Raw genomic sequence first — 27177 nt, 5'->3', positions numbered from 1 at the left:
ACCCACCCTCTTTTGGAAGGGGTTCTCTGTTACAGGATTAAGGTGGGGGCTAAGTCCTGACCTCGGGAGAGGATGCGAACCAAGCCAAACCGTTGTTTCTTTGGGGACATCTTTAAGACCAGTTTATTAGAGGGCAGGGTCGGCGAAAAGAAAAATCCCACTTCCATCCAAGCCATTCCTCAGTGTACAAGAGCCATCTGGGATACTAGGGGAAATTGCAGCACCAGTAGGAGAGCACACCCAAGGTCTCTGTCTGAAGTGGCCGAGGTCACCGAGACCAGAGGCACCCGAGATTGGCACAGAGACTCAGAGGGTCAGTGTCGAGACTAGGGGGTACCTTCCCTTCATCTGGCCTGAGACTATGGGACTGTGAGACAGAGCAACAGGTGGGCTGGCTCTTCCTGGCCCACGGAGGCAAAGGCCAAGGGACCATGTAGTGAGAGACTCAGGACCAGAGAGATGTGGCTGCTGGTGGAAAAGTGGTGTTGTTGTGAACCTATACTGTATCCTTATTGTTTGCCGATTCTGACTTGTAACCTATTAACTTCCTTAATCAACCCCCTTAATGGTGAGTACTGTCTGTGAGTTCTGTATGGCCACTGCAATGAGTTTCGATTCCAGCACAGAAGTCGAGGGCTGCGGCAGGAATGGTTAGACTCAGAAGAGGTAACGAAGACTAGCTCATGGAGGCATGTCTGACCCCTACCTCATCGCAATGGAGAGGCCAGAAGAGGTCAGCTATGACCAGTACCCTTCTATGCCATTTAATGCAGTGCTTCTGAAGGACAGGGACGAACTGCCCTGTGGATTCCTGAGACTGTACATAGTTTTTAATTTTTTAAAACTTGTTTTATTGGGGGCTTGTACAATTCATCCATCCATTGTTAGGCACATTTATTGCCATCATTTTCAAAACATTTTTTTCCACTTGAACCCTTGGTATCAGCTCCTCATTGTTTTACCTCCCTCTCCCACTCTCTCCCCCACGAAACCTCGATAATTTATAAATTATTATTATTTGTTCATGTCTGACACTGACCAATGTCTCCCTTCACTCACTTTTGTATTGTCCACCCCCCAGGAGGGGGTTCTAGGTAGATCATTGTGATCAGTTCCCCCTTTCTCTCCCACCTTCCCCTTCCCCTCCTGGTATGGCTACTCTCAATATCAGTCCCGAGGGGTTTATCTGTCTTAGATTCCCTGTGTTTCCAGCTCTTGTCTGTACCCGTGTACATGCTCTGGTCTAGCCGGATTATAACTGGAATGTGAAACACGGATACAAAGAAGACAGGATGGTAACTGATAAAATTGTGCAAGACCAAGGACTTATTCTTTGCAAGTATCTTTTTTCAACAACATAAATGATGATTACACACATGGACTTCAATGGATGGAATCAGAGGAATTAAGTTGACTCCATCTGTGAAAAGAGACGATAGAAAAGCTCTCCATCATCAGCCAGATCAAGTCCATGGGCCAACTGCATTTCAGACTGGCAACTATTCAGATGTAAGTTTAAGTATTTAGTTGAAGCTTTAGAAAATTAAATCAAGTTCACAAAAGCCAAAGGACAAGTATAGTCTGCCTGAATTTGGGGACCATCTCCAGAGCAGACGGGGCCTACTGACGAGGGACAACCAGATAAGTTGTGGGGTAACACGAAGGACATCATAAGAAGAAAGCAAGAACGTTAAAAAGCGGAAAAGGCAAAAATGAGTGTCAGAAAACTCTGAACCTTGCTCTGGAATGGAGTCTAGCTACAGGAAATGATGGAGTCAGAGAGCCGAGGTTTCAGAGGTCAGCTTGAGAGGACAAAAGTAACCTTTTATCATGAAACCTGCGAAGGAACCTGGAACTGGAAAGCAGAAAAGAAGAACCTGCTAGGAGTTTCTCCAGCTACAGCACGGACGGGCAGCTTCAGCCTTGTGTTGTCACACTGAAGGAGTCTGTGAGCAGATGGTACTGAGCAACTCAGGAAGTATCCAAAGAAGGTGGAGTACGGACCACAGAGCCATCGTACCAACAAGAGGTGCCAGCTGACTGAAGGCACTGGCCCCAAGAATGCGACTCAGGGTCACGCTTCAGATCTGGAATGGAATCCATTTTCAGCTTAGAATCGCCAACATTTAAAGTCAAAATGGCAGCATTTTCCCAAGAACAAAGTTCAGAGGGCTCAGAAAGATGTAAGAATGGAAAGAAAGAACACAGGGAGGAAGTGGGATAATGGATGGTACACTGAGGGGACTGCAATGGATATGTTGAAACAAAATGCAGGTGTAGTGCTGAATGTTAAATTGATGATCTGTAAACTTTTGCCTAATTCACCCCCACACAAAAACCTCTTAAAACAGGGTCCTAGGAATTGATGGAATATGAGTTACAATGTTTCAACAAATAGATGCGACACAGGAAGTTCTCACTCATCTTTGCCAATAATAATAATCTAATACTCTAATATTTACTCCAGTCTTTATCATTCATGACTTCCTTCTATTGTAAGAAATTAGGCTCTCGTTATACTCAACATATTTACTTATTTGTTCAATCTCGTTATATGTAACCAATCTCCCAACCATGCAAGCTGCCTTCCTGACCCTGATCTACTGGTTCCACACCTGCCACTTCAGTCATCAGTTCTGGCTCTGCCAGAAATGCTGCTGGCCATTTGAGTTGAATCTTTGGCCAAACAGGTCAACTATTGGCAGGTCCCATCAAATATACAGGCTCCCGTCCCATCTCTGTCAAACATGTCAGCCAAGGTCCTATTGACCATTCCATCTATTCTTAATGACTCCTTGGCCCCTGTCCTACCAGCCACAACTACAGATTCTTTAGCCATGATAAAGGAGAATGGGCAGATAAACTTGGCCTGTGAAGCATATGACTGCTTTTAAAAGTGACACAGAACGCACTCTGCTATATGTCTGCTAGTCTGAAACTTACTGCTGTTCTACACCATTTTCTAAATGGTATGAACCTTTTATGACAGTATTAAGTTTATATTAATCGTCATTATTGCGATTGTTTGGTAATCTATGACCACTGAAGAAATTACCTTAAACATATGGCATAAAACAACTTTTAACATTTTATTTTTAATTTTATCTGCTGGTTCTGAGAGTTGACTGGGCATAGAAAGGCATTTCTTGTTGTGACAGGTGGTTAGAGTCACATAATGGCTGAGCCTGAAAGCTCAACTTAGAAATTTCTTCTTTTGTTGAGACTACTCTGAGTTACACCCAACTAATACAGTTACATATATGTGACATACAACAATTGGGCCCGTATTGGAGGACAGTATTTGCTAACAAGAGTGGGATGAGACTGAGTTCTGACCTTGGTAGTGGGCGTGAAGGAGACCACACTCTTTGTTCAATGGTTATCTTGGCTACTATTACTCACAATGGATGTAAGGAGGAAAATACGAAAACTGAGGGGACAAAGAACTTTCTGGAGTGGCCTGGGAAGAGCTTGGCTGATTAAGACTAGTAGGAGGCCCCATATGTGGTTATATGTGCATAAATAAGGTACTGTCCAAGGGTGGGAAACAGATGGTTACATTTGAGTTAAATTTGATTGTACCATGTAACTGCCCTCAAACGACCTTTCCCTGCAGGGGTCTGGTAAGAAGGTGAAGGAAGATAGTGATAGGATTCACCTGGGAGTAATTGTGAACAGGATTCCTCACAGTATCATCCGGCTTTGTATAAAGTGAGCCCACTGCCAAGCAGGCGGTATGATGTCATCATTGGCAAGAGCCAGGAGTGGACCAAGTCCTTTGGCCCCAGCATTTGGCTTACCCCTGCCTGATCTTCAGACTTTGGACTGAACTGCAAGCACTACCGAGTGAGGCATTTCCTCAAATTTTCACGAGTTCTGTGGGAGACTGTGGTGACTCACAGAACCCAGCGATGTGAGGGAATCCACTCAAGTGGGAGGAGGGACAAACAGAGCAGACTAGCATCTTGCAAGAGTTAGACGTATGCAATTTCCAACATCTTGGGGTGAGTATGGTATTAATCCTTATAACGGAAATCATTACTACAACTATTATTTAGGGAATATTCAAGGACCCAACAATGCTTCATTCTGTTATACATAAGGCTCCTCTGAGTCAGAGCTGACCTGGCCGCACCTAGCTACCACGACCACCTCCACCCCCACCCCCACCTTTTCTCCACCGCCACCACCACCACCACCAAAGCCTTGAAAAATGTATTCCTTCAATAATATGAGAGACTTCAAAAATTTCCAAGAAAAATAGAATTAAAACGTAATGGGATTTTCCCACTAACTTTTTGAAGCCCCTGTGTACACTGGTTATTGGAGTGTTTGGGTAGTACTACTGAGGGTCTTCTCTAGAATTGTTTTTACTGAAATGAACTTTGGTAATATGATATTGGTATATTTTACGAGATGTCAGAAGAAAAGGAAGAGGCTGCTTACACTTTCTCCCACAGGAAGAAATTTCTTCCAGATCTTAAGACTAGAAAGTGATGTTTTTGCCGAGCGTCTGGTTTGCTTTAATTTTGCAGGATACTACGACCTTCCCAATTAAATGTGTGTGTGTCCTGACACTGCCTGGGAGCTCACGATCGGCTCCATCTTAAGGTTTCTCACTTCATTCTTCCTCGATTGCGACACTCACGAAGGACAAAAGTTCTTCTGGGGATTCTGAGCTCTCCTCTTGCACTGCTCTAGAACCACTCCCTGAAGTAGGATTGAAAACCGAGGTTTTGATTATTTAAGAGGGGGCTTCCAAAAGTTTGTGGGAAAATGGAGTGAAAAGACAATGCACTAGACAGGGGAACAACCAGGGAAACATCCTGGGGGTGTTGGAGCAACAGCAATCTAGCTGAGAGGAATTACCGTACATACTCGAGTATAAGCTGGCCCAAATATCAGCCAAGGCACCTAATTTTACCACAAAAATGGTATTAAAAATGTGCTGAAAAACTCAGGTTATACTCGAGTATATATGGTACTAAGAGGCTGAACGGCTAGCGTGATGGTGGGAAAAGAAGAAGGTTAAAGGAAACAGGAAAGAGCTAAGAAGCAAAGCGATGGATAGAGGTAAAAACATAGGTCTGCACTTATGTAAATATATTAATTCATAAAAATAGAGGTATTGACATAGGCATATTTATATGGCAATACTTTCAGGAAGTAGACTGACTTTGGGCCTCTGCTCAAGCTCTCCCTCAATGCACGAACACTTTGTTCTAACAACCTGGCATTCTATGATGCTCACTCTCTCAGCATGATCACTGAAGACAAAATGGGTGCACATGTAAATGTGGTGAAGAAAACTGACGATGCCGGGCTATCAAAAGATACAGTGTCTGGGGTCTTAAAGGCTTGAAGGTAAACAAGTGGCCATCTAACAAAGAAGCAACCAGCCCACAGGGAAGAAGCACACCAGCCTGTGTGTTCATAAGGTGTCGACAGGATCAGGTAACAGGCATCAGGAGACCCGAAACAAACAAATACACAAATAAGCAAACAAAAAACACTGTTGATAACGAGGTGGGTTGGAGCAGAGACCCAAAACCTATCTGGAGACAATGTGACATCTCCTCACAGAAGGGTCGTAAGGGAGGGAAGAGTCAACCAGGGTGCAGTATAGCACCAATCAAACCCATAATATCCCTCTGGTTCCTTGAGGCTTCCTCACCTCCCATTATCACGACCCCAATACGGTTCTTTCACTGTGGGCTAAGCTGGAACATGTACATAGGTACAGATAAGAGCTCAGGACACAGACTCCAGGGCAGATGAAACCCGAAGGAACAGAAATGGGAGCAGCGATATCAAGAGGGTAGGAGGAAGGTGGGGAGGGGAGTGTCAGAAATCTCAGGGGAAGGGAGACAGTAGTTGGTGTAAGATATGAGGTCATGAAGGTGGGGTGGGGGAGGGAGGGTAAAAAAAGGAGCTGATATCAAGGGCTCAAATAGAATGTAAATGTTTAGAAAATAAAAAAGAAGAAAAAATATTTAGAAAATAATAATGGCTACATATGTACAAACTGATGTATCGATTGTTATAAGAGCTGTAAAAGCCACCAATAAAACAATCTTAAAAACAAAACAACTACTGAGTTTTTTTTATTATTTAGGAGGGAACTTCCAAAAGTTTGTGGGAAAATGGAACGAAAAGATAGTGGATTTTTGCTACATCAACTTCTGAAGCACCTTCATATTATCTTTCTGAACCAAGCCAGTTCCTTAACTTAAAGCTGTAGTAATGTAATACTGATGATACAACTTCTAATCTTAGATAATCAAACATTAAAGAACAAATACTGTTAAGTAGACAAAATAATTATCCTAAAGAGAAAATATTTTGAAACAACTAAATTTTTAAAAAAAATACTTTTCTCCTATAAAGTATCTCAAATCTGACATGGATGAATGATTTAGTTGTTGGAACATCCTGGATTTAGTATTTGAGCAACATATTTTGGTAAAATCTACAGATAGATTGCTACTAGATATAAAAATTCACTCAAAATAGAATGAATGATGTACAAGTAAATGCTAAAACAATATAATTCTTAGAAGAGGAGTAAAGTATAAATCCTCATGACCCTTGAATTTGAAAATGGATACACAGATAGGACACCCAAAGCACCAATGGAGAAAAAAAATCAATTCATTGGAGTTTTTCAACATTAAGTACTTTTGATACATTAGCTTTACCAATGTAACTGGTGTCAATAAGCTGTAATAAGAAAAACGGTGAACTTATAAATGCTAGATTATATATCTATATATAATTTTACAACAATAATCACCACCAAAAAAGGGCTGGGTGAATACAATGAACTGTAGGTCAAAACTAAAAACCAACAAAAACACAACAACAGACTCACGGCCATCAAGTCACTTCTGACGCACAGCGACCCCATCGGGCCGTGGGTTCCGAGACTGTCGCTCTATGGGAGTGAGTCTCATCCTTCCCCTGTGATGTGGCCAGTGGCTTCGAATTATTCATCCTACAAGTCGTAGCCACTGTGTTACCACCACACCGTGAAGGCTCCACGGCCAAACCTAGACAGTCTCTCCCTCACTGTGGTCAGTGCGGGTACAGGCACAATTGTGAGTTAAGAAACTTTGACTCAAGAGCAACGCTGTGCCTGAGCTGGTTACCATATGCATTTTATAACTGTCTGAGCAATGCACTGGCGACAAGCTGCAAGGCTGAAGTTTGCTGTTGCAGGGAAGCTGTGTGACAGAGCCCAGCAGCACGAGTAAGATGCCCACAGGAGACTTATAAAAGTGTCCTCACCGCATTGTAAAGCTGCATGCTGCCGTTTGCAGCCATGAGAAAGTCGACATGTGAGCGTGGGCTCTCCGCGGTCTGCACCTGCAAATATCTGGGGCGCCCCACCCTGCTGCCTCCTTCTGAAATTAAGGAATCGATGTGCAGCATGTGTTCAGTACAGCCTTGTGAAAAAGTACATAATGTTCATGTTGAACCCACTGCTTCCCTCCCAAGCACACAGGACCCTTGGACATTCTTGATCTCTATAAAATAACTGCTTGGGAGATTTTAAACCCAAGATGGGCTTGCATTTATATTACAGGGAAAAGGCACTGGTCTGAAGAGTTTCAGTTGAAAATACCCCACAATATTTGGCTTAAAGAACTGATGACTCAACCCCTTGGGTAAATGTTAATTCTGTGTTAGCTAGTATCAATGAGGGATTTATCGAAACATTAAACAAGCTTTTTTTGCACAAAACTTGACAAGAAAGCGTGGCAGGAGGGCATCTCAGATATGAGGAGAAGTCAGAAGAAGTGCAGTGTGGGAACTCTAGTGAGAGGACTTGAACTTTCCATCACAACTGACTTCTAGCTTCCCAACTGTGAGAAAGTACACTTCCACATGCTAATTTTGTAGTATTTCTGCTGGAGTGGTCCTGGGCAACTTAGAATGCTATCTAGTTGTCTTACAATGATCATTAAACTGTTCCAGGAAGCTTAATTAAACCAGCAAAACAAAAACAAACCAATATTAATGTTTCCACGGGGCTAACTAATCTTTTAACTCCTGAAAATGAAGCATTTTACTCGAGGTGAATCAGTGTCACTTTGGCCAGGACTGAAAGGACATGAAATCATCAAGTCTCCTCCATGAACCTCATGGTAGGAGCTCACTCCAGCTTCCTCCCTCGGCTCTCTCTAGAGCCTAGTAATGATTGTCCACTTCTCAGTGTGATCACTGTGACCAAAAACCTCACCCTTTTCTTAGCTATAGGGATTGTTAAAAAAGCTTTGGTCTTCAATCTACTTGAATTCACTGTTTTTATTCTTTATGATATAATACCACGACTATAAAAGAATAAGCAGCAAAAGTACAGCTGTCTTGAAAAGAAACAAAGCTAAAGAAACCCAACCCCAGCTTGCAGAATCGAGCAAGCTTAGTTAGTCTACAGGGAGACGCTTTGATAAAGCGATTTACGATGAATACGATGGTGACGCCATTCATTTCCTTTCCGCTCGCTGCTCAGAACGTCTGTCTGTGACCGTGTTGGGTGACTCGGGGGAGGTGTGCTCATTAAACCCTGTGCGACTCTGAAGGGCAAGGATGGTCAACCCTGCTTTAGGGTTGGAACAACAGCCTCAGAGAGGTTAAGGGGGGAAAGGTGATGAAATTGTTCTGGGTCCCAAACTCAGAATAGGACCGAGCTGGGCCTTGAACCCAGATTTGATTCCAGTGTCAGTGTCCCTTTCCCAGCCCTACTAGGCCACTCCACCTCCGTGAATGTGCGTGTGTGTGTGTGCGCACGCGCGCTGAGAGACGTGGCATGATTCCTTTGAACACATGCACTGAATTTTATTTTTACGTGGTTCCTTGGCATTTTAAAGAGCCCGCAGCATCTCTCTAGGCAAGTACAAATCAAGGGACTAGCTAGGCAACGAGTTGCTTTGTTTGTCTCTTCTAGATGCATTCTGTACAGAAATAGACATCAACTATACTGAAGCATAAGTTCAAGACACTGCAGCTGTTTAAACAAGCGTAGCTTGAAGATGCTGGATAAAGAGAGCTTTGTATAAACGTGTACAAACTCTGTGTGAGTTAAGCCCAGGAGATGCTGGAAATCTTAAAATAACACAATTTGTGCACTTACCTTGCAAGATGATGATAATCCAAGTTTATAAGGTATTCCATTTCTGCTTAGAATAAAGCTCTAAGAGACCATGTTCTCATCCAAACAACAACTACAAAAGGCTGGATGATCTACAATCCCCTAGTTTTTTGAAGCCCAGAGCAAAAGCTAAAAGGTTTTTCTGCAGCTGAGTTGATTCTGACTTAGGGCAACCTTATCGGGCAGAGCAGAGCTGCCCCTTAGGGTCTCTAAGGCTATAAATCTGTATGGGAGAGAAATCCTCACCTCTTTCCCACAGAGCAGCTGGTGGGTTTGAACTACTGACCTTAGAGTTAGCAGGGAATGCTTAACCCACTGAGACTTGAATTCAAGAGTGGCAAGCCCATACGAGGCTGAGCAAGCAACAGTTCAAAATGTGGATAGGAAGAAAGACCTAGACCTAAGGAAATTCTTACAATTCAAAATCTGGGCTAGATCAACCGCTCAGAATCACAGATTCAAGGGGCTCCCACCCTCGCTATCCACTCTTTCCACAGGCCTCCTCCAGGGAGTGTTTGTGAGAGACACTGGGGGCAGAGCAGGCCACCTGAAGGAGCTCTCCCTCTGTGGTGCAGGTGTGCGCAGCCTGCCAAGGTTTGAAGGTAGGACAGAGGACTAGAGAATATCTTCCTGCTTTCAACACTGCAGGAGCTCGGGGGGAGGAGGGGGTGGGCAGCCACGAGGGGATGGCACACAAAACCACCAGCACCCTGCACTCTTTTTTTATGATATGAAGCAAAAACCATGTGCCAGGAACAAGAGACTCTTCCCTATTTCTACTTCTCAGTGTTCATTCCTTTCTTTAATTTTTTAAATAGTTTTTTAGTGGCACTTCAGCTGCACATCATACGCATTCCTCTCTTTTTCTTTTTGCCTTATTTTTCATGTCTGTTTCCTATCCTTATTCATGATTTTCATTCCCAGACTAGCATCTCTCTTCTCTTCCTTGACAAAAAGCATCTTTAGATTTCTATAGGCAACAGCAGCGACAATGGATGATACATAATACTGGACTTGTCAAAAATCCCTAAAGTCAACTCACACTTTCCTTCAGCTATTGCGACCCTCAACCTACTCCCTTCAAAAGTAGGCTTTTCTGATACCCGAGCAAGTCACACTGAGGGGAGGTTAAGTGGCACTTCCACAAAGCAGTAATAGCTACCATCTGTGGAAAAATTATCCACGACTAAGAATCCTGAAATGGCACAATGGCTAAAGTGTGTGGCTGCTAACCAAGAGGTTGAGAGTTCCAGCCCAACAGCTACTCTGTGGGAGAGATGTGGCAGCCTGCTTCTATAGAGCTTTACAATCTTGGAAATCCTATGGGGGCAGAGCTACTCTGTCCCATGGGGTTGACATGAGCCAGAATTGATTCAATGACATTAGGTTCAAGAATATTACATCTGAACACAGGATTCCCCAAGAGAGCCTCACCCCAAACAGCAGGTGGATTTGAGCAGGCGCTTGGGAAAGCTCAATGAGAGACCTACCTGCTCCGGGGTCATCTTCTGCAGCTCGTTCTCCCAAGCTGCCTGGTCATCGTCCAAGTTGTAAGAAGCAGGTGGTGTGAGGCCGCGGAGGATCAGGGGGTCTCGCTCATGGCAGAGGGCTGTCAGGTGTCCAATATACAACTTTAATTTGCTTCTATTTTGGTCAAGTTCTAAGAGGGGCTGGATGATCTGAGGTTGAAAAAAAAATACATACAAAGTCAAGGTCACCCTGAAAGACGAAGTTCCCATCTTCTTTATGACACCCTAGTCAAAGCTCCTCATCCCTATCCAAACCTCAGGATGAGGAAAAGCCGCAGCCCCTGTACTGCTACACTTTCCCACTGCCACACCCAGCCCCCATCGTGGGAGGCGGGAGAGAACGCAGCTTGGACAGCAATAGGAGGCCAAGCTTTCTGTATTTAGACTGAAGAGAAAGCATGTGCCTGGCTTGTTGTTACAGAAATGACATTCCCGGCACAGAACGGTTCTAGCTGCCTCACAACTTCTCTTTTCGTTTATTTATGAGTCGGCTACAAAAAAATTGTTAGTGAAAGTTGCTCATCTGGAAGCCTGGACTACCCACATTTCATGTGTTCCTCCAGGAATGGAAATAAGGAAAAAATTCTGTCTCGGGAGTAGGTGTGCATGTTTGTCTTGGCCAAGGGATGTGATGAGTGAACTCATTATGAGAGTTGCCTCATTCTGGCTTCAGCTCCCTCACTCATCTCACGGCGGTTTCCCGAGATGCTGTAGTAACAGTGACAGACACATTCTTATGTAACACACCAAACACCTGACTCGCAGCCAAGGCCTCTGTGCAATGCTCTCGACTGTTACAGCGGCCGGCCCCATGCTTTTCTTTAGGAACAGCCCTGCTCCGCAGGTACTCTCTTCTCTGTGCCCTGGATGAGTAACCAGCCCTGGGGCTCCCTTTGCAAGCACACTTACTAATTGTTGACTTCTGCCCCAGAAAGTCATTTGACTGTTCTTGCGACCATCTCTGCCAGGTCTCTGGAGTGTTTGGGGCGAGTTGAGCCAGACCTCCTGTCTCTGAACACTGAAGGGGAAGCCAGCATCTCTGATCCACAGCAGCTGGGGGAGCTGCCGAGCCCAGCCAGAGTGCTGGGGTCTCAGAATGTTCCCGGGGCTCACGAGGCAGAGGTGTACACCTGCTGCATGCCATCAGGCTGGCGTTGCCCATCAGCAGGACACCGCTGACCCACCTGACGGATACAGAACTCCGTAATCTTCAAGTCACAACAGAAACAAGGCCTGGTGTATCACTTCCCAGAGCAGCAGACTCCTCCTAGGCCTGATCCGAAGCTGGCCCCCACTGCTTCCCCTCATCGCTTTTTCAGAGATTTTTTTGGGGGGGTATTGATCATGAAAGCAAAACAGAGTCCCACGTCTGACAACCAGGAAGGAAAAAGTACTCATTTACGACACTGTGGTGATTTTCTTCCAGGTTCCTTTATAAAGAACAACCATCGGACCTGCTACCACTGAGTCATTCCGATTCAGGTGACCCCTTGGCCAGGGTGGAACTGCTCGCTGTGGTTTCTGAGTCGGAATCTGGACAGGAGCACAGGGATGCATCTTTCATCCTCTAACTCGCAGCGCCACCAGGGTTCCCTGATCTCTTTCTAAATGTTGAATGATCCACTTTGAACAGCATCACACCTCACACTTAGTTTGACACATGATTCTTTTAACATTACACTGGAGCTCTCGCATAACAGACCCAGAAAACATGGCTTCTCATGACCGCATCATAAATACCCTATAGTTCTTTGTTTCTGGTGCTGTTTCTATGAAATAGTGATCGTAAAGAGAATGAAGAACACAAGTTTAGTGTCAAAACAGGATGGGCTCTCCACTCCTGTACAGAGTGACAGTCTCCGAAACCCACAGGGGCAGTTCTGGCCTGTCCTATCGGGCGGCCATGGCTCAGCATTGATTTGCTGGCAGGGAGCTTGGTTTGAGTGTGGCTTACTAAAGGGATCAGTTTATATTCTCCCTTAAGAGAAAGGAAAACTAACAGGGCTTCGTCTACACAGCATGATAAACTGTGGAAGCTGGGGCCTGCTTAGTCCAATCAGAAGGGGTCAAGTTAGCTTTATTTTTTTGTTTTACACACACACACACACACACACACACACACACACACACACCTCCCCCCCTCTCTATCAGGGTGAAAGTTACACACTTAGGTATTGCTTCCAGGTTGTAAAAATGAACCCCCCTAACCCCTAAACTCACTGCCACAGAGTCAATTCTGACTCAGGGACCCTGTAAGATCAGACAGAACTGCCTCTGTGGGTTTCCAATACTGTAACTCTTTATGGGAATAGAAAACCTCAATTGTCTCTCACAAAGTGGCTGATGGTTTTGAACTACTGACCTTACAGGTAGCAGCCCAACACATAATCCACTATGCCACCGGGGTTCCTGTTCAGGTGCCACAAGAAACCCCAAATTAGCATGCTCCTGGTCCCAGCTCTTTGTTGGAAACTCCTATCTGTGAGAGACACCATTATCATCACTACTCGCAGAAGGCAGGTGGTTCCAGAAAGGGGAGGATTTAGAGGGTGGGGAACTTGGAAATTTTCTTTCTTTTTTAAACAAACAGTATTAACCTCTCCCCATATTATATTTTCTTCCTTACTATAAATGCATATCTTTCTAAAAATTTAGAAAGAATTCCAAAATGCAGTCTTTCAAAGCAATCTAGAGGCAGTGTTTCCTAAAATATGTGTTCACGTAGCACTTCAGAGACTAAACTTTCCAGACTCTGTTACCCTAAGATGCCAAATGCCAGGTGATAGTCCTACATTAAAAAATTTCAACCTTGTCCCTCTCTGTCTTCTTCAACAGACTCATTGGTGTGTGTGTGTGTGTGTGTGTGTGTGTGTATGTGTGTGTTTCTCAACAAGCGCTGAAGCACTAGAAGCACTCATTCGTCTATGCCAGGCCATTTGAAAGTCAGCTACTTGGCCAATTAACTCAAAGAGATCTATCCATATTTGCACCCACTTCAATGAAAGGTGTGACTCAATGGATTGCTCAAATTATAGAACAGTATCCTTGCTAGCACATATAAGAAAAAGTTCGCTGAAAATCATCACCAATGGTTGCAGCAGAACATTGCAGGGAGCTGCCAGAGGTTCAGGCTGGACTCAGAAGAGACGGGAAACAAGGGATATCGTTGCTGATGTCAGATGGATCTTGGCAGAGAATAGCAGAAAGATGTTACTTGTGTTTTACTGACCATGGCAAAGCATTTGACTGTGTGGATCATAACCAACTACGGATAACCCTGATATGAAAGGGCATTTCAGAACACTTCATTGTGCTCATGTGGATCAAGAGGCAGTTGAATGAACAGACAAGGGAATACTGTATGGTTTAAAATCAAGAAAAGTGTGCACAGGGTTGTAGCCTCTCGCCTTACTTATTCAATCTGTGTGCTGTGTAAATCATAGGATAAGCTGGACTAGATGAAGAAGAATGTGGCATCGGGATTGCAGGAAGGCTTATTAACAACCTGTGATTTGCACATGACACAAGCCTTGCTTGCTGAAAGTGAGTAGGTCTTGTAGGATTTGCTGATGAAGATCACGAATTGCAGCCTTCAGTGTGGTCCACAATTCAATGGAAGGAAACCCCAAATCCTCACAACTAGACCAATAGGTAACGTCGTGATAAATGGAGAAAAGGTCGAAGTTAAGGTTTATTTCTTGTTTAGATTCATAATCATTGCTCATGAAGCAGCAGTCAAGAGATCAAAAGACGTGCTGCACAAGTCCTCTTCTGAGTTGAGAAGCAAGGGGACTAAAGTGCGCCTGACTCAAGCAATGGTATTTTTTATTGCCTCCTAGGAATGTCAAAGTTAGACGTTTGAATAAGGAAGACCAAAGAAGAATCAATGCATTTGAATTAAGGTGCTGGAGGATATTGAATGTACCAAGGACTGCTAAAAACACAAACTGATCTATCTTAGAAGCACAGCCAGGGTGCTCCGTAGAGGCAAGGAAGGCAAGACTTAGTTTTGCATACTTTGGACATACTATTAGGAAAGACCAGTCCCGGTAAAGCAGAGGGGCAGTGAAAAAGCAGAAGGCCCTCAGGAGATGGACCGACACTGTGGCTGCAACAATGGGCACTCCGGCACAGCAACAACTGTGAGGAGGGTGCAGGTCCGGGCAGTGTTCCATTCTGCTGTGCATCAGGTGGCTATGGGTCAGAACCGACCACTGGCACCTAACAACAACATATAAACACACGAGGGAGTATCAAACCCCCCACAACACACACCTGAAATTGTGCTGTGTAGAGCAGTTTTCACAGTATGCGTTTTCCCCATTAGATGAGCATCAAGCAACTCGCTCTGAGTTCGTGCACCCAGTGGTGTTGTCTGGGAAGGTCCTCTCTGGTCACAGTGAATTTTTTTGTGAAAGCAGTTTCACTCAAATGTCATTTTTTGTGATGGCTGATTTAAGAGAACAGCTGTGAAATTTTGTTTCCCGCTTGGGAAAAATGCCGCAGAAACTGTTATGATGTTAAACACAGCTTACAAGGACAGCACTAAAGGAAAAACTCAAGTGTATGGGTGGTTTTCTCATTTCAAAAAAGGTGAAATGTCAATTGATGACAAACTTCATTCTGGAGGTTTGTCAACACCCTGAATGGACGAAAATGTTGACTCAGTGCATTTGGAGTTCATTCCACCAGGTCAGACTGTTGATCAAGCTTTCTATTTAGAGGTTCTGAAAAGATTGTGTTAACACTGTGACACAAAAAAGGCCTAATTTGTGGCAGTCTGGGGATGTTTTTGCCGCCATGACAGTGCACCTACTGACGCATAAAACTGGCAGAAAAAAGTATGACCACATACTTTTGTGGCAGGAACAATGTAATAAACGGCAGTCGTGGAAAGTTCAAATTCTCTATTGCAAAATGGAATTGACAAGGATCCTGGCTTACCACCGCATAGCTAGGGACGGGAAACAACAACGAAACAGTTCTTTGCTCTCCCAATGATAACGTCCCAATGGATGTAGAGGCATCTAGTGCGGGCATGCAGCTGGAAAACGTGACAGCTGTTTTTGGTAGTCTGAAATTCTTTCAAGACCAACTGAGAACGTAAAGAAACATGTAACTCGAAAAGTTTTTTTCTGGAGTGAAAACTCATTTGATGCGCCGTTCAGATAATGTTGGCCTGGCTGGGGCACATTACCCCTGTCAATCACTTGGGGAAGTGACTTTATCTCCTGACTGGAGCAGGCCAGTTAGAAAAGGAACTGCATTTTGCACAAGGTAGAATGGCTCCTGCTTAATCTCAAGAGAGAAGAGAGACAGACACTTGCAGAGCACAGGAGAATATCTTCCGTGAACCAAAAGCTATGTCTTTTGTTGACATGTATCTTAGTCTGTTGACTTGACATAGGGAAGGGGAATCCTACCAAAACCCATTCGGAATATGGTCAGGAGACATTGGTTCTACTGCTATGCAGAATCATGATTATTTATCTTTCTTTTTTCACTAGAGGAAAAAGGAAGATAAAAAATGCATTTGTCAAGAATAACATTGGTTGGATTAAATATAATGTCCAAGATGTCAGTAATTTCCCACGTCTAGATATGTTAAGGAAAAGAGTGTAAATTCTAAAAAGGGATGTGGGAGACCTGGGTTGAAGTACTGAGAGCTTTGTTTCTTCTCGCAAGGGTGTAGTCGCTTATGTATTCTAACCCAAACGGGTTTCCGAGAGCAGCATTCGATGGCATCTGACGACAGAAGAGCAGTGAACTTCTGAGGATGTTTATTTTAACCACCTTTCTACCTCTAAGTAAGGCTACATGGCTAACAGCCTTACGATACATGAGCTTTTCCTAATTGTTTGATACAGACACTGAGTGAAGAGTTGATAATGTTCCATTTCTGCAACTGATTTACTGAGGAGATTTGAACATGTGACTTCAATACCAGGATGGGCTATGTGCAGAACAACAGTTTCCCAAGCCAGTCAATTACATGGCCTGCTTTCCTCTTCCTATTCCACTGTCTATGTTAGATACTTAAAATATGGTTAGTTGGCTGCAACACACTGATTAGATATATTACAGATCAACTCACATATCCTGAGACTAACTTCCAGTTGTAGTTGACAGGCCCTGCGCGGGACAGCGCCAGAGACAGTGTGGGAATTGTGCCCTATCTGATCCTGCCACACAGAGGCAAAGCACTGAGGAAGTGCAGCAGAATAGCAAGGGAATGGAGCGGCAAGGTCCCCAGGGAATGCTGAAGGTGGACTTTGGGGCCAGGGAGTGGTGCCCCAACAGACTGGACTGGAAAACACTCCTAAAGGCCAACAAACGATCCTTGAACTGACTACAAGCTTTTCTTTCTTGTGTTTTGTTTTGTTCTTTGTCAGTGGTTTGTTGTTGTTTGTTGTATATTGTTGCTTGATTTTTCTCTGCCTTGTTTTTGTGCATGTTATTATCTCCGCAGGTCTGTCTAAATAAGATAGGCTGTATCAACAATCTGGAAGAGAAAACAAGGGGAGTGACATTTCTGGGAGGACATGGGATAGGGGGTGGTGGGGGGAAAGGAAGTGGTGTTAATAAACTCAGAGACAAGGGAACAACAATTGATCCAAATTGGTGGTGAGGTGGGTATGGGAGGCCTGGTAGGGCATGATCAAGCGTAATGTAACCAAGAGGAACTGCTGACACCCAGGTGGAGACTGAGCATGATAATGGGACAGGAGGAAAGTCAAGGGAAATAGAGGAAAGAGCTGGGAGGCAAAGGGCATTTATAGAGGTCTAGATAATGGCAATGTACATATGCAAATATATTTATATATGAAGATAGGGAAATAGATCTATGGGCCTATATTTATAGATTAAGGTAGCAGAAGGACATTAGTACTCCCTCAATGCAAGAATACTGTCTTCTATTAAATTTGCATTCTATGATGCTCACCTGCCTGACACAACCACTGAAGAAAAAGCGGGTGAATAAGCAAATGTGATGAAGAAAGCTGATGGTGTCTGGCTATAAAAAGATATAGCGTCTGGGGTCTTAAAAGCTTGAGGGTAAACAAGCGGCCATCTAGCTCAGAAGCAACAAAGCCCACATGGAAGAACACACCAGCCTGTGTAATCACAAGGTGTCAAAGGGATCAGTTATCATGCATCAAAGAACAAAAAATTATATCATTGGGTGCACACCTCCATGATTCGATCGCTGAGGACAAATGGGCGCATAAGCAAATGTGGCGAAGAAAGCTGATGGCGCCCGGCAATCAAAAGAGATAGTGTCTGGGGTATAAAAGGCTTGAAGGTGAACAAGCGGCCATCTAGCTCAGAAGCAACAAAGCCCACATGGAAGAAGCACACCAGGCTGTGTGATCACGAGGTGTCGAAGGAATCAGGTATCAGGCATCATCAGAACAAAAGAATCTTACTATAGTGAATGAGGGGGGTTATGCAGAGTGGAGACCCAAAGCCCATTTGTCAGCCACTGGAGGTGCCCTTGCAGAGCAGTCTAGGGGAGAAGACGAGTCAGTCAGCATGTGATGTAGCAAAGATGAAAAATACAACTTTCCTCTAGTTCCTAAATGCTTCCTCCCCGCCCCACTATCATGATCCGAATTCTACCTTGTAAGTCTGGCTAGACCAGAGGATGTACAATGGCACAGATAGGAACTGGAAACACAGGGGATCCAGGGTGGATGATCCCTTCAGGACCAGTGGTGTGAGGGGCGATACTGGGAGGGTAGAAGGAGAGTGGGTTGGAAAGAGGGAACCGATTACCAGGATCTACATGTGACCTCATCCCTGGGGGACGGACAACAGAAAAGTGGGTGAAGGGAGATGTCAGACAGGGCAAGATATGACAAAATAATAATTTATAAATTATCAAGGGCTCATGAGGGAGAGAGGAGTGGGGAGGGAGGGTAAAAATGAGGACTGATGCCAGGGGCTTAAGTGGAGAGCACATGTTTTGAGAATGATGAGGGCAATGAATGTACAGATGTGCTTTACATGATTGATGTATGTATGGATTGTGATAAGAGTTGTATGAGCCCCTAATAAAATGATTAAAAAAATAAGATTTGTCTCCACATTAAAAAAATCATGAAATATGTAACTAATATGTTTAATGTTGGAATTACAATGCATGAATTCATGATTTATCTTTGAATTTTAATCTATAAGATTACTTTGGATAAACACTGAAGTTGCTAAATATATCCCTTTAACATGATCTAAAGCTAAGTCTGACTTCTCTAAATCTAAGTTTATGGAAGTCCAGCAAGTTATTCATTCTTAATGGTTTCTAAAATTTCTTAAAAATTGTGCCTTTCTTAAGTGAAGTGCAGACAAAGGAGAATTAATGGATTCCCAAAATATTTTTGGTGCTATGGTCCTTAAACCAAAGACCCGTCTCACTGCCACTGAGTAAATTCTGACCACCAGTAGCCCTCGCAGACAGAGTGCAACAGAAGCTCTCCACAGGGCTTCCGGGGCTGGAAGCCTTTATGGAAGCAGGTAGTCTTTCTTTTCCGTGGGCTGGCTGGCGGTTTCGACCCGACTTTGCGGTGAGCAGCCCCACCAGGGCTGCTAGGCTACGATCTTTCGGAGACACATATGAGCTCCTGTGGAGGAGCAGCCGGGTCTGAACTGCTGATCTTCGGGCTGGAGCTGAGCTCTCGACCGCTCTCACCAGTAGGGCTCCTTAAGCCCATCAGCAGCATGTCTTATTGTTAGCCTTGAGAATCCAGAACATTTCAGTGGCTTTAGTCTGAGTTTGTGCTTAGTTAGAAGGCAATACTCAAATTTTTAAAAGTCTATTAGAGCATATCGTTGTTTTACTTTTAGTGGTAAGTCAACAAGGTTCTAAAATTTCTGGGAAAACCCTAAAAGATACAGGAAAGACACCAGAACTTAAAGTCTTAATCCTCCCTTCATAGTTATTTTTCATGGGTCTCTCTGTGATTTCCAAACAGATGTTACAGCCTGTGACTATCTTATAGTTCTCTTCCAAAACAAAAACGAAACATGAAAAACAATGACCAAAAATTGAAATAAAACAAAAACAAACCAAAAAACTCAGAGCAAAAACCTCAGAGTAATGAGCCCCAGGGGAGTAGTGGTTAGGCATTTGGCGGCTAACCTCAAGGCCAGCAGCTTGAAAACACCAGCCCACCCTCGTGAGGACGATGAGGCTCTCTACTCCCATAAATCTTGAGTCTTAGAAACTCACAGGGGCAGTTCTACCCTGTCCTATAGGGTCATTTTGAGTTGGAATCAACTCAATGGCAGGGAGCTGAGGAACTGACACCACAGTCTAAACATGTATATTTATGTAGCACTGAGAATTTCTAACTGTTCTATACTAGGCAGAACCCAGCCCAGGTGGTGGAGTGGGTACACATGAGGCTGCGATCTGCATAGTTGGCAGTTCAAAACCACCTGCAGCTCTGTGGGAGAAAGACTGGGCTTTCTACTCCTGTAAACAGTGAGTCTTGGAAACCCTCGGGGGGTGGGGGGTGGGGGTGTCGCTGTGAGTTAGCATTGACTTGATGGTAGGGATTTCAGTTTTTTGGATACATGACCAACTATTATTACTAGTTTAATTAACGAGGCATTTTTTATCAAAAAGAAATCAAGCTCACTGAACTTTCTCGTTCCACTGTGCAAATGAGAGGCCTAAAAAATACTCAGTTACCCTGAGGAGTTGAAAGTTTAGGCACTGAGATGGACAAGTGCTAACTGGATGATTACTGATACTACTAGCAGAAACACAAGCTTCCGATGGGAAACTCTCCGCAAAGACCCGCGATGAAAAAGGACTTGCTGGGTTGCTACAGTCCTCAGGTGCTTGAGAGGCTGCAGGCTTTGAAATAAGGAAGAAAGGTAGGAGTCCTTTCTGCAGGGTAACAAACGCCATTTCCTCTTTGTTTAGTAGGTTAGAACCTGTTGCCCATTTCTCTGGAAGCATGCTAAGTTACCACCTCAGCAGAGCAAACATTTCTTTCATGACTACACACTGTCTAATGTTTCCCTCCTTACATCACTACATTTAATGTTATATGAAGGGCCTTCACACAGTTTGTGGGGGAAAAATGGAACTGGAAGATCATGGGAGCGCTCCACTCCAGGTGCTTTTACAATACATCATCCATGAATTAAAAAAAATTATTTGAATTAGGTGAAGGTTGACAGAGCAGATCATCAATTTTACATTCAACGGTTCATATACATTTCATTTGAACCCATCCATTAAAAGAACTCATTAATTCTCACAATTTTTTGAGATGACCCAACTCACTAGCCATTGAGTTGATGCTGACTCATAGAGACCCTATAGGGCTGGGCAGAATTGCCCCTGAGAATTTCCAAGACTAGCTGTTTATGGAAGTAGAAAGCCCTGTCTTCCTTCCATGGAGTCGCTGGTGGTTTTGAACTGTGGACCTTGTAGAGCATAGCCCAACTCATTTTCCTCTAGAGAAACCATGACCATGATCTTCATTTTGCAACTGGATACACGGAAATTCCTTTGCTAAGTTTTTTCCTTTCTTTTATCTACTGTTTGGAGATTTATTTAATTTTCACTGTCATCTGCCAGAAATCTTTTTTGGATATAAGTATTAAAGAATTTAAGGAGCCCTGGTAATGCAGTGGTAACATATTATGCCGCTGACTGCGAGGTCAGCAGTTTGAAACCAATGCCTTTCTACTCCTGTAAAGAGAGGCAGTCTCAAAACTCACAGGGCGGTTGCACCCTATCGTGTAGGGTCAGCATGAGTCAGTATTGACCTGACAGCAGTGAGTTTGTTTTTTTCCTGCGATCAGATTCTCTCAGTCATGTACTTAACTTGGTAATGCAAACTCACTGCCACCCAGTCAATTTTGACTCATAGCAGCCCTGTGGGACAGGATAGGATTGCCCCTCTGGGCTCCCAAGGCTGTGAGTGTTAAACGGGACTAGAAAGCCACATCTTTCTCCTAAGGTGCAGCTCGTGGATCTGAGTAGATGGCCGTGAGCACTTGGATTAGGGTTTCATTAAAGATTTCAAACGATAATCGTTCATAACATGGGTGCAGTCTAGTGCACAACCCGATGCAAAACCAAAGGCTGCATAACTAGTAGATCACTGTTGTAAACCACAGGTTACCAAGTTTGTTTGACCTACTGACCCCTTCTCAAGAAAAAAAAAATCTCAGTTACACGGGTAGTGTTGCCCATAATCCAGGATAAAACATCGATTTTTGCTTTTGCAGCTCCCTTGGATCGCTCCAGCATCCCAGGGGTGGTATTGCCAACTCTGGAACAGTGGTTTGGACGTTCAAGTGTACCCTGGGGTTTCTTGGTAAAGAGATCTGGCAATCTATTTGCAAAAACTCAGCCACTGACAACCCATGAACAGTTCAACTCTGCACACAGGGCGTCACCGCGAATCTGAATTGGCCTGTTAGCAACTAACATTTTGTAACTCAGATACAGAGGAGAAAGATGCGGTCTTCCAGGTTGTAAGGAAAAAGTCAACAGAGTTTTGAACCAAGTCAATCTTGAAATCTCAACTACAGAGTTACTAACCTGCACTCTACCTAGTCAATCGTCATTCCATTGAAAATGACTCTATTAAAAAATCATTTTATTGGGGCTCATCCAACTCTTATCACAACCCATACAGACATCAATTGTATAAAGCACATTTGTACATTTGTTACCCTCATCATTCTCAAAACATTTGTTCTCCACGTAAGCCCCTGGCATCTGCTCATTTTAAACCCTCCCTCCCCACACCCCCTCCCTCATGAACCCTTGATAATTTATAAATTATTATTATTTTGTCATACTTTACACTGTCTGACGTCTCCCTTCACCCACTTTTCTGTTGTCTGTCCCCCAGGGAGGTAGTCATATGTAGATCCCTGTAATCGGTTCCCCCTTTCTACCCCACCCTCCCTCCCTGTATTGCCACTCACACCACTGGTCCTGAAGGGGTCATCTGTCCTGGATTCCCTGTGTTTCCAGTTCCTATCTGTACCAGCGTACATCCTCTGGTCTAGCCAGATTTTTAAGGTAGAATTGGGATTATGAGAGTGTGTGTGTGGGGTAGCATTTAGGAACTAGAAGAAAGTTATGTTTCATCGTTGCTACACTGCACCCTGACTGGCTTGTCTCTTCCCCGTGACCCTTCCATAAGGGGATGTCCAGTTGCCTACAGATGGGCTTTGGGTCCCCACTCCGCACTCTCCCTCATTCACAATGATACGATTTTTTGTTCTTTGATGCCTGATCCCTTTGACATCTTGTGATCATACAGGTTGGTGTGCTTCTTTCATGTGGGCTTTGTTGCTTCTGAGCTAGATGGCCGCTTGTTTACCTTCAAGCCTTTAAGACCCCAGATGCTATTATCTTTTGATAGCCGGGCACCATCAGCTTTCTTCACCACATTTGCTTATGCACCACTCTGTCTTCAGCGATTGTGTCGGGGAGGTGAGTAAAAATGACTCCATTTTATGATGAAAACAAATGCCACTAAAATCTGAGTGATGCGTAACGGGAGTGGAGGGTGGGGGACTCCAGTGAGCACATCAACTCCTGTGCTGTTTGCTGGTATCTAAAGCACTTGCTTTTATACCTGGTCCCTTGAAAGGAGCATGACCATGAGGTCATGCGCTCGCAGGACTGTGTGCGCCAGTTGGTGCATGGACAGAGGAGGGCAGGGTGGGAAGCGGGAAGCCTAAAGTCGACAGAATGTTGCTACGAGGGACAGATGTGATTACCTGCCAACCAAGCAAAGGACCTACAGGATAGCTGGATTAGACAGTGAGATACAAGCATCAGAATTCAGAAAGTGCCACACCTCTACTCGATTCAGAAATGTCATGCTCACGTTTGCTGCTCAGCATAAAACATGACGGCAAGACCTCCTCAGTTCGGTTTCAACTTATGGCCTGTCTCTCCACACATCTCTCGTTTGTTTTCGTGAAAAAGCTGGGGGTGTACAATAGTGGCACGACTTCCCCAGGGTACTTCAAGTCAAGTCCCAGGGCCAAGCTGCACGCAGGGGCTCCAAAAAGTTTGTGGGAAAATTCCATGATCTTTTACATATTCATTTTTGAAGCTCCCTTGTATCTATTTATAAATGAGAAATCATGGGGTGGGGTGATGGGTGGAGACATTACACCTGGGGTAAACAAAAACCAAAACCCAGACCAAGTATGAAGGAGAGAGGCTGACTTTAAAAAGGAGTTTGAGTTGGCAAGCCTAAAAGCTCGGAAACACTGGGTAGGCAGTTGGCCATAAGCAAAAGCAGTGGCCCCCATCCCCTGAATGCCCACGTACTCTCTCACATGCTGACACGGAAGACTGCCGACCTGCTGGATCCGTTGAGGCCTGGTGTCTCCAGTGCCCTGCTGTAATTGCCTGCTACAGCCAAGCACAACCGCACTTCTTGGCGTTATTATATGTCTGCTAGGCAGACGGATCTGGAAAACAGCAACAGGCTTGCTGCCTGCTGGGCAAACATAATAACCCCTCACGATAATAGCAGCTCATTTCCCTCTGTCTAATGGAAGACACCAATCACAGTTGCGAGTGGAGGAGGAAAGGCAATGGATTTGCCTGGGAAGTGAGCAGAAGAAACTTGCAGACCTTGATAGTATCTCCATCAACAAGGAACAACCTAACAAAGAATGTGACCTAGATCACAAGGGACGCCTCTCCAGGGACTCCTTCTCAGTTCACGGGAACATGAAGAAAAGGACCATCATCAAAGAATCATATCAATGTGAATGAGGGGGGCTAGTGAGTAGAGCCCCAAAGCCCAACTGTAGACAATTGGACAGCCCCTTAACAGAAGGGTCAGAAGGAAGAAACGAGCCAGCCAGGGTGCGGTACAGCACTGCTGAAACATACCACTTTCCTCTAGCTCTTTAATACTCCCCCTCCACTCCACTATCATAGCCTAAATTCTTCATTATAAATCTGGTTAGATCCAGAGCATGTACATGGATACAGATAAGAGCTGGGAACAAAGGGAATCCAGGACAGATCAACCCCTCAGGACCAACAATGACAGTAGCAATACCAGGAGGGGAAGGGGAAGGCGGGGGGATAAAGGGGGAACCGATCACAATGATCTACCTATAACCTCCTCCCAGGGGGATGGACAACAGAAAAATGGGTGAAGGGAGACATCGGTCAGTGTAAAATAAGGAAAAATAATCACAATTTATAAATTATCAAGGGTTCGTGAGGGAGGGAGGGGAAAAATTAAGGAGCTGATACCAAGGACTCAAGTAGAAAGGAAATGTTTTGAAAATGATGATGGCAACAAATGTACAAATGTGCTTGATAACAATGGATGGGTGGATGTATTGTGATAAGAGCTGTGTGAGCCCCCAGTAAAATGATTTTAAAAAAGAGAGAGAGGGAAAAAAATAAAATTAAAGGCTACAGTCTTTAGTGTGGCTCACACCTCAATATAAACAAAAATCTTCACTAGTAAGCAAAAATAAACAATAGAAGAAGGAAGGAAGGAAGAAAAGGATCATCCAAGACAACCTAGCAACCACGCGATTTGACAGCGTTTTCAGCACAAAGGCTCCCAAGTGGAGTCCAGTCTCCAGAGGAGACGCTTCTGTGATTAGCAGTTCTTTCAAGTTCGGGGGTGCGTGCTACAAGTACACAGAAGCACTGTCATTCCCACCCACTGCCATCGAGTTGATTTCCACTTACAGACAAGGCTGCTCCTTAGAGTTTCTGCGACTATAAATCTTCACTGGAGCTGCCTCGTCTTTCTCCTGAGGAGCAGCTGGTGGGGTTGAACCTCCAACTTTATGGTTAGCAGCACAGTGCTTAACCCACTGTGCCACTGAGGCACTTTACCTGTCATTAGTCACATTATTTCAATTCTAACGTCAAATCAAACACCACAGGCCCTGCAGATGCCTCAAAATCAGCTCTCTGCTCACAGACAGGCTGTGGCCAGAGCCTCACTCTGTCCTTTGCGTCTGGCAGAAACAGCTCTGCATTAAACAGAGCCTGACAGGAGCTAAGAGGGTCCAGGTGGGAGGAGAGTAGAGTTTAGCCATCACCTGGAATCTAGTGGAGAACAGAAACGTTATTGGCAGCTATGTACACATACAAGTTGCTATTTGGTGAGACAAGTTACCTGTATGAATCTGTTCTCTTCATGCAAAAGCTGAGAATGGCCAGGAAACACACTGGCCAGTTAGAAACGTGTGATTTGGTGTGGATAAGAACTGCACATGTGTGTGCTTGCATGGGTGAGAGGACAAGAAGGGAGGGCAGGCCTGCCCAGAACGGCCCTCTGCCAATTTTCACAGCTACCCGGTCTGCAAGCAGAGTGCTGTGGGAAAGCCGCAGAACGGTGAGAGGAGGTAGAGATGCTTCGGAAGATGAGGACAGAGCAATTCCAGAACTCGAACTAGCACCCAGAGGGGCAGCACTGAAGGTGTTTCTTTCACTTCTATAAACTGCAATAAAGCTGGGTTCTCAGGGAGGATACAGCCACCCCTACCCCACCCCACCCCCACCAGGCCGCTGGGCTTTTACCCACGACCGAATATTCTCTCCTCCGCCCCCTGCCCCTGACCTGTCCCCATGAAGAAGTGTTTTACTTATTCTGAGTCCACACACACCACGGCAGTTCCATGTATCCGAGGAGGAAAACGGGGGGCTGGCTGCTGTGACAGAGCTCTTCTTCCTAGATTTAGGGCTGCCATTATCAATCAGGAGATCATGTTTAGAAAGCAAATTCTTTCTGAACATTTATGCGCCATGAACAAATCCCATGGATTAACGGTTTCCAGACATCACCCCTTGCACCTTGGGCGCAATCCAGGCTTTGGGAGGAAAAGAAGATTTGGGAAAAATAGAAAACGAGGAAGACCATTTCCTCTGACCACTTCCTTTCTTGGAAAATGAAAGCTCCCAGGCTGTCACTGAATTAATCGCTTGCTCGCTCAGAAAGTTTAAACAGCTCAGCATCATGCAAGCCCTGACTGATCTCCCCATCTCACTACTACTAGTCCCCACTCTAGGACGATAGAAAAGTCACACTGGCAGAGGGCACTTGGCGCAGAAAATACCCAGAAATCCTGTGAGCTGTGACTGATGTCATATGTTAAACGTTAGCAGTAGGGCTACTCAGAATCGAAAAACCAGGAGCATGTCAGGCCCATGGTCTGCAGGTACAGCACCTGTCCACAAGGCTCCATCTCTGGAAGAAGGGCCCTGCGCCCAGCCCTCCCTCTGCTCCAGTGCAAGGCTCAGTAGGTGCTGACTTAAGAGCACCTTACAGGGGCAGCGGCCGAAGGGAGCTATCCCACTGGCGAGGGGGAAACAGGCCAGACCGGACGGGACTGGACAGAAAAATCACACCCCAGCATTCTGATAGCTGACAGACCCTCACAGGAAAACAGCGGAATATGAGCAAGTAAAAAGATGGGGTTCAGAAGGCTAGGGGGATAAAATCTGAAGGAACCAGAAAT

At 44.6% G+C, this 27177-nt stretch overlaps 1 protein-coding gene across 4 annotated transcripts in view; it reads right to left on the bottom strand.

The window, feature by feature from the left end:
- Positions 1 to 27177, bottom strand: part of ERC1 (ELKS/RAB6-interacting/CAST family member 1) — a 479183-nt gene that overhangs the window by 33873 nt on the left and 418133 nt on the right. For all 4 annotated transcript variants that reach the window (XM_075552242.1, XM_075552244.1, XM_075552243.1 and 1 more), the window contains one exon: positions 10642 to 10830. In XM_075552242.1, coding sequence (XP_075408357.1) covers positions 10642 to 10830 — 189 coding nt within the window. The remainder of the gene's footprint in view (positions 1 to 10641; positions 10831 to 27177) is intronic.

Source organism: Tenrec ecaudatus, chromosome 6 (assembly GCF_050624435.1).
Source record: "Tenrec ecaudatus isolate mTenEca1 chromosome 6, mTenEca1.hap1, whole genome shotgun sequence".
Classification (NCBI taxonomy): Eukaryota; Metazoa; Chordata; class Mammalia; order Afrosoricida; family Tenrecidae; genus Tenrec; species Tenrec ecaudatus.
This window is presented reverse-complemented; position numbering and strand designations above follow the sequence as displayed.